This window comes from Pteronotus mesoamericanus, unplaced genomic scaffold, assembly GCF_021234165.1.
Source record: "Pteronotus mesoamericanus isolate MK-2021 breed Mesoamerican mustached bat unplaced genomic scaffold, CSHL_Meso_final scaffold_167, whole genome shotgun sequence".
NCBI lineage: Eukaryota > Metazoa > Chordata > Mammalia > Chiroptera > Mormoopidae > Pteronotus > Pteronotus mesoamericanus.
The window spans coordinates 12,099,707-12,114,161 of NW_026555308.1; the positions used below are offsets into that span (position 1 = coordinate 12,099,707).

Genomic DNA, 14,455 nt, shown 5'->3' on the forward strand with positions numbered 1-14,455 from the left:
GCTCCTGGACCTCCTTTAGAATTTTAAGTTCAAGGGCTTAACATCTCGTGAAAACTGTCTCCTCTCGCTCTTTTATTTCTTATCCCAGTATCACCACATTTTGAGTTTTTTGGGTAAGTCGCTTGGTCAAACCTCAGTTTCCATGAGGATAAAATTATCATTGAGGCTAGTGCCGTGGATATAGAGCTCAATTTCCTGGGTCAAGCAGTCTAGTGCGAATCCCCTGCTTACTTCATCTGTCTGAGGGTCTGAATAAACCTACAGGGCCCCAGGTTCTTCAGTTTGACATAGGCATATTTTAACTCCAAAAAGTTAATATTCGAAGGACCTAGCCACTGTTTGCACCTCCTGAGGTCTCCCCTTTTCTCTGGGGTCCTTCAAGGTGGACATAGCCGGCACTAGCTTACTTGAGGCCGCTCTAGGCCCCTCACCTCGCTGGGCGGAGAAAGTCCTCCAAGTAGAAGAAGGGGCCTGATGTAAGCGAAAGTTTTGGCGGCGCTCTAGCTCGCGGGCTCACAGGCTCTTCCCACGTGGGGTTCCCGATTGGCTGAAGGCTGCTTCCGGAACAAAGGCGGTACTAGAAGGAGCTTGACTTCCGGCGTGAGGCGCAGTCGTCGCATTTGTCCGGCCCTATGGCGGCCCCAGTGCTTCACACGCGGTTGCCTGGAGGTGCGGCCGCATCATCCTCCGCGGTGAAGACGCTGGGCGCATCCAGGCCTGGGTAAGAGTACGGCTCCCTTCCGTCTGAGCGTCTGGGATAAAAACGCAGGAGCGGCATTTGGGGAGCCGATCTGAAAGGTCCTGGGATAGAGCTAATAACAGTGGGGTGGGAGAAGAGGATACAGGGTCATCGCAGCTTCTCAGGCGTAAGCCCATGCTCTTTTTAAACATTTTTAAAGAAGATTTTATTTATTTAGTTTTAGAGGGAGATGAAGGGAGGGAGACAGAGAAAGAGAAACATCGATCGGTTGTCTCTTGCTCGCCCCTAAGCTGGGACCTGGACCGCAACCCAGGCATGTGCCCTGACTGGGAATCAGCCGGTGACCTTGTTTGACAGGCCCGCGCTGAATCCTCTGAGCCACACCAGCCAAGGCAGCCCTTACTCTTTAAGTAGATATTAAAGGTCAGAGGAGGCTGGAAAAATGAATCTGTTCTCTGTGCAGCGTCCCCTTTTCTTCCTACTGGGCTCGCTCCCTCATAGCGTCCTGGGCCTGGGTACTACCTTCTCCTCTACTCCTCTCTCCTGCTGCTTCGTCTACATTTGAAAAGAGTTTCCTAGGCTATTTGGATCATCAGCGCAATGCTAGCATTGATGGCAAATTGAATCTTTTTTTTGTTTGTTTGTTTGAGATTTGCCTCAACACACGTTTAACAGTCTATATTTTTTTCAAGTTTTTAAAGTCTCTTGTTTTAGGGGGCAATTTCATTAAGTGCATACCTACTGTGTTAGACACAGGGGACAGTAGTATATCAAGAGGCAAAGTCATTGCTCCCAACAGAGCTTAGAGTCTAAGAAGGGAAAACATTAAATAGAGGAATGGGATGATTTCAGATAGTGGTAATTGCAGTGAAGAAATAAAACAGGGTAATGTGAGCAGGGAGGGAGGGCATGGGTATTTCAGATTTCTGATGGGGGAGACGCTGACATTTTAACTTCAATTTGAATGAAGACAAGAATACAACCTTACATAGATCTGGGGAGTGAGTGTTTAAGAGCAGGGATTTTCAACCTTGTCCCACAGGAATTTTTAAAACATGCATTAGGCCCCTGGCTGGATATCTCAGTTGGTTAGAGCATCATCCCAATATGCCAAGCTCATGGGTTCTATCTCTGGTGAGGGCACTAACAGGAATCAACCAAAGAATGCATAAATAAGTGGAACAACAAATCACTGTTTCTCTCTCTCTTTTCTCCCTCCCTCCCTCCCTCTCTCTGTTTATATCAATTAAAAAAAAAAACCCAAAAACCAATCCTGACTATTAAGTCAGAGGCACTGACCTCTTTTCCATTAGATTGTCAAATAAAAAAATGACAACAGCCAACACAATAGCCATCCAGTATGAATGTATCAAAATGATACCTGCGTTTTGATCAGATGGGCAAAAAACATATTTTTGATGTGCCATAGAATTTAGTAATTAGTATATGAGTGTCATGAGATGACAATGGTTGAAAATCACTGAAACAGGTAACAGCAAGTGAAGTGGGAACCAGTTCGGCAAATTTTAGAATGAAAAGGACACTGGCAGCAGTGTAGTAAGTAATTGGAAATGAGGTCAGAGTGTTAGGCAAGAGCCAGATCAATGAGGATGTTGAAGACTGCCGTATGGAGTTTGGACATGTGTTCTAAGTGAAGCAGGAAACCTTTGGAGAGGTTAAGCAGAGGAGTAGAGGAGCATTATTTGTTTTAAGTTTTTGAAATATCATTAGGTCTCTTGAGTGAAGATTGGATTGTTGGGGGATAAGAGTGTAAACAGTGAGTCCAGTTCAGAGGCTTTGGCAGTTGTCTCACTGAATGATGATGGTTTGATAGATGGTAGTATAATTTTTATCATTCTATGTCATATACTCATAGCTTGATAATCTTGGTTATATAGGATTTCAGATGTGCTTGAATTGGAGAATGATTTCTTCAACTCTCCCCCAAGAAAAACTGTTCGATTTGGTGGAACTGTGAGAGAAGTCTTGCTGAAGTACAAAAAGGTAACAGATAACACATGAAGTTTGGTGTTCCCCACCTTCCCCTCCAAGCTTTATTGACATATAATTGACATATTGAGGCTTGTTTTTTGTTGGTCAGAATACAATTATAGCTATTATACTAAAGACCACTTAACATAGTAACATAACTTGAAATCAAATATTTAATAATAGTGTGATGCTGTCAGCCCAAAATTAGAGTGATAATCTTTTGCTGAGGTTTCACCTCTTCAGCTGCTTTATTCACATGGTATCTTTTAAAAACTTCAGCAAGTGCTACAGTAAAAAAAACCATTAGATCACGGCATTTTATTTCTTAAGGAATTACCTAAGCATTACTTTGGAACAACAAACCAGCTCTGTTAATGGGGATTTTTTTTTTTGGCTTATGTTTGTGTTAGTTTAAAAGTGATTCTACTAAATCTCAGCAATGGAGGAAAAATATGAATGACATTTATTTCCTTTAAATTGAGGAATAATTGACATAATGATTACTTTATATATAATATGCATCTATATCCTATTTAAGTTCCTCTTTGTCATTTTGTTTTTTCCAAGCCTCCTAGTTCCACTAACATGAATTTTAAAACTTTTGTAATCACGATTTTATAATCCACAACTGATGAGTGGAAGTTACAGTATTCCTTCTGTAATTTCATCAGATGTTAAGATGCCATTAAAAGTTCTGCTCTTGATCTTTAACAGGAAAGCAAAGCAAGTAAGACTTATTTTTTTCCCCTTTCTTGTTAAGGGGGAAACAAATGACTATGAATTGTTGAAGAACCAGCTGTCAGATCCAGACATAAAGGTAATTCTGTGTTTGATCTTTAAGAAAGTTAGTTGCCACTTTGGACAGATGTTAGTTTGCACTTCTGTTTGATCCTTTTACATCCTTTAAAACCTTCTCTCTCCATCATCCCATTCTTACTTTAATCAAGTGGTTTTCAACCAGGGGCAGTTTAACCCCCTTTTATTTCATGAAAAACTGGAAACATTTTTGATTGTCACAACAGGAGGAAGGTAAGGGTGTTACTGGCTTCTAATGAATGGATGATGGGTGCTGCTATACATTCTACAGTGTGCAGTGCAGCCTTCCACAGCGAAGAATTATGCAGTCCAAAGTGTTAGTCGTCCCAAAGTTGGGAAACCCTACTTTAATTTTTCCTTTCTAATACTTTTCCTCTATGCTGTAGGCTACTCTCATGTTTCTCCAATACAAAAACAAAATCAAGGAAACAACAGAAGATGACTTGTTTTTGAAGCTGCTACTCTTTCAGTGTTTCAGAGTTTTAAGATACAGTATATACCTGTCATGTAAAACTCAATACATTTTGTTTCCCTTTCCTTCCTGTATTACCCAATTTTGGAAAGAATAGTCTGTTACCTTGGCTGTGGTAGTAAGATTGCTGGGGATAAGGTTCCAGCTCCGCTGTTATCCAGTGTGTGATCTTGGGCAAGTTGTTTAATCTGTCTGCCTTTGCTTCTTCTTTGTAAAACCAGAAAAATAATAGAGGGTTTTTAAACACAGAGGTTTTAAGAGGATCTAGTGAGTTACTATATGAGAAGCTCTTAGAACAGGCCCCCATTCAAAGTGAGGGCTTTGTAATTGTTAGCTGTTGCTCCTGCTGATGGTCTGCACTTTCTTATTTCCCGTTCATGGTTAAGTCCATTGTGAAGGCCACTGCTATAGTTACTATGAAAAGATTACCAGTGATTTCAATGGACTTTTTTTCCCCAAGCCTCAAACTAATTCTTTGTAGCAGTTGAAACTGTTGGTCACCCACTTTTTGAAACCTCTCGTTTAGTTTCTCAGATATTCCTGTCTTCCTACCTTCCAACCTTCCACTTACCTCTTAATTATTCTCTTGACAGGTTCTTCTTAAATTTGGTGTTGATTCTTAAATTTGGTGTTGATTGGGTTTTCAAATGACACTTCTCATTCTATAGATTCCTCTTGTGTGATCTTCTTATACTTTCAGGGCTTTGAAACTTGCCTGTGTTTTGATAACTCTGAAATTTATATCTATAGCTCAGATTGTTCTTGTGGGCTCTAGATTTGTTTCTTAACTGCTGGCCCATAAGTGTTACATGCATCCTAAACTTAGCATTTTCTCTCTTCCAAACCTGCTCCTTCTGAAGCCTTCATGTGCTTAACTGATTTATTGCTTACCTGGTTGTTAAGTTTGGGACCTTGGAGTCTTTCTGGACTCTCACCTCTCGTATCCATTGATTTACCAAGTCCTTTGGAAAAAAATCTTTCGAGTCTTATTTTGTTAGTGTTCTCTTGTCTGGATTCTTCCAATAATCTCTTTGGTGGTCTCTTGGTTTCAGTTCTCTATCTCACCACTCCCCCACCCCAAACTTTATCTTCTGTGGTGTGCTCTAAATCATTTCTAAAGCACATGCTAAACATGGCATTTCTCTACTGAAAAACTTCATGCCTATTGAAGAATAAAGGACCAACTTCTTTGTATTGCCTGTAGCATTGTTTTTTATATCTATTCTTCCTGTTTTTTTTTATTTTTCACACATGCTAACATTTCATACACGCTGCTTTTTATCTTGCTTATTTCTTTTTAACAGATTTTTTATTGTTACCCTGTGAGAGTTGTCACAATTTTTCGCCATTTGTCCTCCTTTGCCCAGCCTACTGCTTGCTTTCATAGTCAGTCCCCACACCATTGTCCGTGTCCATGGGTCTTCATATGTGTTCTTGTGACTAGTCCCTTCCCCTTCTTCCCACCATTATCCCTCCCCTCCCTTCTGGTTACTATTAGTCTGTTCCACGTTTCTATGCCTCTGGTTTTATTTTGCTCATTAGTTTATTTTTGTTTATTAGGTTCTTATAAGTGAGATCATATAGTATTTGTATTTCACTGGCTGACTTATTTCACTCATCATAATCTCCAGTTCTATTCATGCTGTCGTGAAAGGTAGGGGTTCTTTCTGCGGTGTAGTGTTCCATTATGTAAATGTACCACAGTTTTTTGATCCATTCAGTTACTGATGGGCACTTAGGCTATTTCCAGCACTTGGCTTTTGGAAAAACTCTGATATAAAAATATGAGAGGGCATAAGTTCTTTTGGAATTGGTGATTCAGGATTCTTAGGGTATATTCCCAGTAATGGAATTGCTGGGTCAAAAGGCAGTTCTATTTTTAGTTTTTTGAGGAAATTCCATACCGTTTTCCACAGTGGCTGCACCAGTCTGCATTCCCACCAGCAGTGCACTAAAGTTCCCTTTTCTCCACATCCTTGCCAGCACTTGTTTGTTGACTTATTAATGATGGACATTCTGACCAGTGTGAGGTGGTATCTCACTGTGGTTTTAATTTGCATCTCTCTGATGGCCAGTGATGTTGAGCATCTATTCATGTCTGTGGGCTCTCTGTATGTTCTCCTTTGGAAAAGTGTCTATTCAGGTGCTTTGCCCATTTTTAATTGGATTGTTTGTCTTCCTAATGTTGAGTTGGATGAGTTCTCTATATATTTTGTCTGATACTGGTATTGCTACCGCAGCTTTTTTTTCATGTCCACTTTCTTAGAATATTTATTTCTTTCCTCTCACTTTCAGCCTTTGTAGATCTTTTGTTCTGAGGTAGGTCTCTTGTAAACAGCATATTTTCAGGTCATGTTTTCTTATCCATTCAGTTACCCTGCGTCTTTTGATTGGAGCATTTAATCCATTTACATTTAAGGTTATTATTGATAGGTACTTATTCATTGCCATTTTTTCCCTTTGTACCTGTGTTCCCCTCCTTCTCTCTCTCTCTCTCTCTCTCCCTCTCTCTCCCTCTCTCTCCCCATCTTCTTAAAACAGTCTCTTTAGCATCTCTTGCTGGCCTGGTTTGGTGGAGATGTACTCTCTTCAGCCTTCTTTTGTCTGGGAAACTCCTTATTTTGCCTTCCATTTTAAATGAGAGCCTTGCTGGGTAGAGCAGTCTTGGTTGCAGGTCTTTGCTTTTCATTGCTTGGAATATTTCTTGCCATTCTTTTCTGGCTGGTAGTGTTTCTGTTAAGAAATCAGCTGATAGCCTTATTGATGCTTCCTGGTATGTGACTAGCTGTTTCTCTCTTGCTGCCTTTAAGATTCTCTGTTTGTCTTTAAATTTTACCAATTTAATTATGATGTGTCTTGGATTGGGCCTCTTTGGGTTCGTCTTTATTGGGATCCTCTGTGCTTCTTGGACTTAGATGACTTTTTCCCTCACCAAGTTAGGGAAGTTTTCTGTCATTACCTTTCCAAACAGGTTTTCTATTTCTTGCTCCTTTTCCTCACCTTCTGGTATTCCTATGATACAAATATCATTATGTTTTATGTTGTCCTGCAGCTCTTTTCAATTATGTTTGTTCTTTTTGAGTCGTGTGTGTGTGTGTGTGTTTCTCTGGGTGTTTTTTTCTTCCTCTCCTCCAACTTGCTAATTCGATCCTCTGCTTCATCTAGGATGCTTTTATTTACTTCTAGTGTATTCTTCATTTCAGATATTGTATTCTTCCTTTTCTCCTGGCTCTTATTCATAGTTTCTTTGCCCTTTTTCATGTTGATGTAGTTCCCAGTAAGTTCCTTGTAGCTTCCGTAGAGTTCCTTGTAGTACTCACTGAGTTCCTTGAGCATTTTTTTATAACCATTATTTTGGACTCTGTGTGTGATAGATTGCTTCTGTCAATTTCATTTAGCACTCTTTCTGGGGATTCCACCTTTCCTTTCGATTGGTGGTTGTTTCTTTACCCATCTTACATGACTCTCTGTGTTTGTTCTGGTGTATTAGTTTGATCTTCTTTGACTCCTTGTCCTCCTGGGGTGGCCTCCTGTGGTAGAGACCTGTGGGACTCAGTGGTGCAGATTTTCTAAGCTGGATTATCTTGGGATGCCCTTTATGCCATTTATGTAGGCTGTCATATAATTGGGTTTTGGATGTTGTTGGATCATTCTTCAGTGAGTTCTTCCCTCTGGGTGGCTGACTGAGAGTCACACCACTCACCACATCTTGTGCGTTGTTCTACAGGTGCTGTCAGAATGAACAAAACAACCCAGGAAATAAAACCCATACCTGCAAAAATAACCCCCACCCCCAACCACACTATCAACAACAAATGAGCATATATTAATAAAGGTGGGAAGAGATTAAGACTATTATAAGAAAGGAAGGATGAATGTGGGATGACTAACAAAAGTGATTTTGAAAGTGTATAGGGAGGAGAAATATTAAGAGTAGGGAATAGAACCAAGGTGAAGAAAGAAAGTTTACATCGTAAATAAAAAAGGGAGGGAAAAAGGCAAAATGGAGTAAGGAAAGTAAAGAGTATAATGTTTAGTTAAAAAAATTTTTTTTAATAGTTAAAAAATAGGAACAAAATTGAAGAAAAACACCAACTACAGCAATATCAATGACAAATGAGCAAAGATTAATACAAGTAGAAAGGGAATAAGAAGGAAAAAAGGGAGTAAAAAAAGATTATGAGATGTCTAAAGGAAAGAAAAGTGATTTTGAGAGCAAGAAGAAATAATAAGAGTGAGGAATAAAAATCAGGCTAAGGGGGGGAAATGAAAGGTAAAACTAAAAAAGGGCAGGAGTAAGAGAAAATGGAGTAGGAGAGGGGAACAGTAAAATCTGAGATTTGAAATACAGAAATAGTGAACATATAGGAATAAAATTGAATAAATGCAACAACCACCATCATATCAACAACCACCATCATATCAACAACCAGTGAGCACAGATTAATAATGGTGGAGAGAGACTAAGGAAGGAGCCCTAGCTGGGTAGCTCAGTTGGTTAGAGCATCATCATGATATGTGAAGTTTGCAGGTTCGATCCCCCAGTCAGGGCACATACAAGAATCCACCCATGAATGCGTATATGGTGGAATAACAAATCAATATCCCTCTATAAGAAAGAGGAAAAGAACATGAGATGACTAATGGCAAGAAAAATGGTTTTGAGAGGCTGAAAGGAGGAGAAATAAGAGTGTGAAATAGAAACAAGTAGAAAAGGAAAAAAAATTTAAAATAAGAGGAAGGAGGCAAAATGGAGTGAGAAGGGGGGTAGTAAAATAGATTTGAAATAGATGAAAATTCAAAAAAGATAGTGAAATAATAGGAACAGTCTTGAAGAAAAAAATAATGTTAAAAAAGCTATGCAGGAGAAAAAATAATGCAAATAATGAAGAGGACCACAGTGGAATTTGTCTTAGCAGAGTCTAGCATTTGCCACTTTTCTTCTCTTTGTGTACCCCCTCCCTCACCCCCCTGTATGTCAGATGATGTCCTAGTCTAGCCATAGGTAGCATGTTCCAGACTATGAGCAATGTGCAGTCATTGGCTGTCTCCTTCAGGCTTGGCTGGTCCCCACTGTTCTGCCCTGCTGGCTTTCCATCAGCGCAAGGCCCAGGAGTGGTTCATGTGATGTCCGAGAGCACTGTCAGTACCACCACCACCTGTCTCCAGAGGTGGCCTCTGGTGTTATAGGGTGGGTGGAATCCCTGGGTCACCTCCCCACCCTCTGGGAGGCACTGTTCAGTCTTCAGGGAAGATGGTGGGAGTGCTTCCCCTTAGGGCCTCCCACCTCAGACCTTGGTCTGTCCCAGATTATTTCCAGTGATGTGTGGTTTCTGACATATTAGCTGTCCACTTCCTACGAGGGGCCAATCTGTGTAAAAGGGTCAGCTCTTTCCTGCTTGGTGCTGACGGCAGCTCTAAGAGCTGAGACTGGGTGGGGCCCTGAACACACTCTGTTGAGCCTGTCTGTAATCTCTCTGTTCTGCTAGTTTCCGTGGATCAGGGCCCGAAGAACCAATGTAGCTCATAGTTGTCTGATTGAAGTTCAGAAAGGGCCGTCGAGAGCCTGGTCTAGCTAATCTGCAGAGCCTGTAATCCTGAAGCTGGAGGCTGGGCTTGCATGCCTGTGAGGGGGCCTTCCTGGCTGCAAGGAATCTCAGGCATTTAGCTTCAGGCCCTTAGCTCTTGCTGCTGTCGCAGGAGACTCAGGCCTGAATTCTCTGCTTTGCAAAGCCCTCTGCTCGCCAGCCATGCTCGGTCAGGTCCCACAGCCCCTTCAGCGTGACGCTTTCTGCTCTTTCTGTGTTGCTGGACTTAGTGGGACCAAACTGCGCTTTCGCCCTAGTTTCTTTGTTGGCAGAGCCTCTGCGTGCACATGGGAGTACAGGGTCCCTGCCCAGTCTCGCCTCAGCTCTTTTAAAACAGGAGTCTCTGTGTGGCCCCCACACTACAGCACCGGGCCCTGGGTGGGTTTTCCACGCACTCTGCCTCCCCAAAAAGCACAAAGTCTCTCTTGATCAGGGCTGTCCACTGTCCACAGCCTGCCAGTGCCTCCGACAGTTTCAGGAGGTAAGAGTTTCTCTCCAGGTCTCTCCAGGTTGGTGCTGCAGCTGTGGATGTGTGCTCACTGTGTGTGTAGCCTAAGTGTCCCAGATTTTGTATATTCTTTCAAGTCTCCCCATTAGGCTTGGTGGGTTCCTTGTGTGGGGCCAGGGCCCTGCTGTTGGGGGAGGGAGCCACTAAGCTGTATTTTCTGACTGTTCTCTGCTCTGATGCAGGTGCCTCACACCAGACATTTCCCCTTCAACTTACAAAAATCTTTTACTGGACAGTGCAAAGCTTTCTCTGTACACTGGCTTCAGAAATTCGTATCAGCTGAGATTCTGTTGATTGTTCAGGTCACTTGTTGGAATATCAGCTGAAAATCTGTGCTGGGGGCACAAGCATGTGGACTCAGCTTCTACCTACTCAGCTGCCATCTTCTGAATCCTGTAACATTTTTTTTCCTATGGTCAGTCTCACTAGATACTCTATTTGCCAGTTTGTTTGCTTTTAATCTTTATGCCTTTGTATGTGCCTCGTCTTTCTGGCTGCAAGAAGGTCTTTTATATCTGGCCAAGTGGCCTCCTTCCCTTACTCGCTTTGTAACTGAAGGCAAATTACTGCACTTCTGTACCTCAGTGTCCCCATCTATAAAATGGGAACCAATGTTAATGCTTATCTTGTGGAGTGGTTGTAAGGATTAAATGAGTTTGTATGTGTTAAAGTCTTAGAACAGTGCCTAGCACAAAGTATTACATTAGTGTTTGCTATTACAAATGCTCCTTGACTTACGATGGGGTCAAACCCATTGTAAGTTGGAAATACCATAATTCAGAAATGGATTTGAACCTACTGAACACTGTAGCTTAGTCTAGTCTACCTTGAGTGTGCTCAGAACACTTACAGTGGCCTCCAGTTGGACAAAATCATCTCACTGCCTTTTCCCAGCTTTATGAGAGGGCTTTGTGCTTCATATCACTAGCCTGGGAAAAGATCAAAGTTCAAAATTTGAAGTACAGTTTCTCCTCAATTTGTGTCTTCACCACTGTGAAGTCAAAAGATTGTAAGTCAAATCATCATAAGTAGGGGACTGTCTGTATTACACTGTCGTCTACAAAACTCTTAGTCTTTCAGATCCAGCTGAAATGTCGTTTTCTGTAATGGAACTTTCCCTGGTTCTCTCTAAGCACATGATTGTTCATTCAGTTCATTCTCCACACTTGAAGCAGATCTTACTAATTGCAAATTTGGCTTCCAAGGACTTCAGTGGTTTATATGGCCCCACTGTGCTCCCCAGACTATCTGTTGGTTTGCTCACCGTGTACTTCAGCCATGCTGAGCTACTTTTGGTTTTTCGAAAACATGCTTTTCCCTCTAAGGAATCTAGCCCCCACAGAATACTCTATTTAAAGACAGCAGCAGCATCACTTCCAATTTAAAGCTTCTCTGACCCTTGTCTTCCGCGGGTACAAAGGACCATTTTCTTTGTGTTGCACTGTATTTTATATCAGCGCTTCTCATCCTTGGTATCTCAACATATGGATAATCACATCGGTTATGTCTTTGTTAGTTCAGAGGGGTGTTGCAAATAATTTGCTTCTATGATAATAACTAATTACTAAAGCACCAGAGTCTGACTGACTGACTTTAAAAAATGAGCGGTTTAATTGTTATTCTTATAATTTTGTCGCACTTTTTCTTTCAATGGAACAGAAATAGAATAGAGCTAACTCATTTTACTTTCAAGTAACTTAGCTTGTCTTCTTTGCCGCAGGTCATGGTGAGCCACCATTAATGGTACCCTTAATGATTGTGGACATTATGAGTCACCATATTGCAAATTAGTTGTGATTTACTTTATTTTCCTGCCAGGTACTTGGGATTTCATCAGAAAATAGTTAATCTCATTGAAGTTTGTCACATAGCACACAGAAAGCACTCAGTGGCTGAATGAAGGCAGGGTAAAGGAGGTGCAAGGCACTGACGGAGCATGAGCGGAGGTGTAAGCTTTGACCCAGACAGATAGGTTTGAACCTGGTTATTGGCTTCTTGGTTGGGCAAGTTGTTTATTGATCTTTCTTAGCCTCAGTTTCCTCAACTGTAAGATGGGAGTAACAGTAATCTTTGTTGCAGTGTTGGTAGGATTAGGAAAAGGTACCTATGTACAGAATTGAGCACCATGCCTGGCACCTGGTATGTTCTCACTAAATCCTACAAATAGTCTATAATTGTAGGTACAACCCTGCCTATTAATAGTCTATCACTATAAGTACAACACTGTATTGCCTTTTTTTTTTTAAGATCTCTTTTCCTACTGAGTCTTAATCCTCTTTAACCATTTTCTTTCAAAAATGGGGCTTTTATTTTTTTTCTTGTGTATGTTGTATACATGCATGAATACAAACTATATTTTATATAACTTGATACTGCATTTTATTCATGGCTTTTTTCCTTTAAAAAAAAATATACCATGCCCATGGGTTAAATTCTAACTTAACTTCCAGACATGTCAAACATGTCTTTTTTCATTTAGCAGTTTCTTCCATGTCACTAAAAGCTGCGAACAGTAATTTTATTGCCTCAAAAACATTTCATGCAGTAGTGGAAGCTTCGTTTATATATAACACATGTTTTTTAAAGATTTTCTTTATTTTTAGAGAGAGGGAAAGGGAGGGAGGAAGAGAAGGAGAGAAGCATTGATGTGTGAGAGAAACATTGATAAGTTGGCATCCCAACTGGGGACTGGGCCCTAGCCAGGAATTGCAGTGGTGAGCTTTCACTTTGCAGACGATGCCCAACCGAGCCACACTGGTCGGGCTATAACACATCTTCATGCGTGCGTGCATTCATTCATCTTAATACATTTAAACCAAATGACAGGTTGGGTTTTGAGAAAAATTTGGAAAAAAATTTATATTTACTGATGACTTTAGATAATCAGCCTAGATGGAATGTTATCAACATGCTTCTATGTTAGCATGAATATTGAGGAGATAGGGATAGCTATTGGTCCTTGTGGTCTTTTTTTCTTTTTTAAAAGAAAGATATTTCATTGTTTATGCTATTACAGTTGTGCCCACTTTTTCCCCTTTTGCCTACTTCTACCCAGTCCCCCCTCCTCAGGCAACCCCCATACCACTGTCCATGTCTGTGGGTTGTGCATATGTGTTCCCAGGCTAAGGTCCTTGTAGTCCTAGAATTCTGTGGTTATTCAAAAGTCCCAGGTGTCAACATTTGAGGGGTTTTTACTTTTTTAGGGCAAATAAGTGATGAGAAGGAAGTATTACATTTAATTCTTTTTCGTTTATAAGAGTTACTACATTTTTTTAATGGGCAAATTTATTGCAACTTTTTTCCAGTTTGCTACAAACTAAGAAATTTCCATCCCAATTTGGCTTAGGTCCAAGTTTTTGACTTTTTTCCTAATTTAAATATTATTGGTAGGTGGTTGATACAAGATAGATATCATCTTCTCTGTTATTTTGGAGGATTTCTGATTTTGAAAGTACTTTTCTCTGTTTAACTTAAGGACGACCAGATCATTAACTGGCTGTTAGAATTCCGTTCCTCTATCATGTACTTGACCAAAGACTTTGAGCAGCTTATCAATATTCTCTTGGTAAGTGCACCATTTAGTTCATTGACTAGTATGTGATTCAGTACTTTGAACAGTATTTTTTGTAACAATAAAATATTTCTTATACCTTCTCTTCCTCCTGCCTCTAGAGACTGCAGTGGTTGAACAGAAGTCAGACAGTGGTGGAGGAATATTTGGCTTTTCTTGGTAATCTTGTATCAGCGCAGACTGTCTTTCTTCGACCATGTCTCAGCATGATTGCTTCTCATTTTGTACCTCGTAAGTGGTTCCTCTTTTCTTGCTTTGATTTTTCACTTTTTAAATATTTTTTATTAAAATACTACTTTTCCAATACACTTTGAGACTGTGTCACCATTGAAGATTCCAGGGTATATGTTGGCAGCTGTTCTGGTACATATCTGTTCCCTGTAATGACCTCTTTGGAAGTGTTTAGATTTGTCACTGTGATTTTTATGGGTAGTAATTTGCTTTAATTGGTAATGTCTTAGAATTTAGGAATATTTAGTTGTTTAAAAACTATAAAGTTATGTGACTTTATTTTTCCTCCATATTGTAAGTTTAATCATTGTACTGGTTTATACAATGGAAAAGTCACTTTTTTTGTGTAGGACAATGACAGAAGAGTAACATATTTTGTTTTTCATTCAAAAGCCCGAGTGGTCATTAAGGAAGGTGACGTAGATGTTTCAGATTCTGATGATGAAGATGATAGTAAGTATAAAGGGGATTAAAGTAAAAAAAAAAAATTGCTTGCTGTCCTAGAGAATGCATGCTGAATGATAAAGTTTAATGGCAACCTTTGATGGAATTTTTTTGAGAGAGAGGAAGAGAGAGA

The 14,455-nt window shown here is 40.4% G+C and overlaps 1 protein-coding gene across 1 annotated transcript in view; it reads left to right on the forward strand.

Annotated features, from left to right (window-relative positions):
- The first annotated feature begins 585 nt into the window (after positions 1-585).
- RRN3 (RRN3 homolog, RNA polymerase I transcription factor) overlaps positions 586-14,455 on the forward strand; it is a 39,575-nt gene continuing 25,705 nt past the window's right edge. Inside the window, exons 1-6 of the mRNA XM_054589608.1 lie at positions 586-721; positions 2,599-2,704; positions 3,453-3,509; positions 13,552-13,641; positions 13,749-13,878; positions 14,272-14,331. Coding sequence (XP_054445583.1) covers positions 633-721; positions 2,599-2,704; positions 3,453-3,509; positions 13,552-13,641; positions 13,749-13,878; positions 14,272-14,331 — 532 coding nt within the window. The 5' untranslated portion in view covers positions 586-632. The remainder of the gene's footprint in view (positions 722-2,598; positions 2,705-3,452; positions 3,510-13,551; positions 13,642-13,748; positions 13,879-14,271; positions 14,332-14,455) is intronic.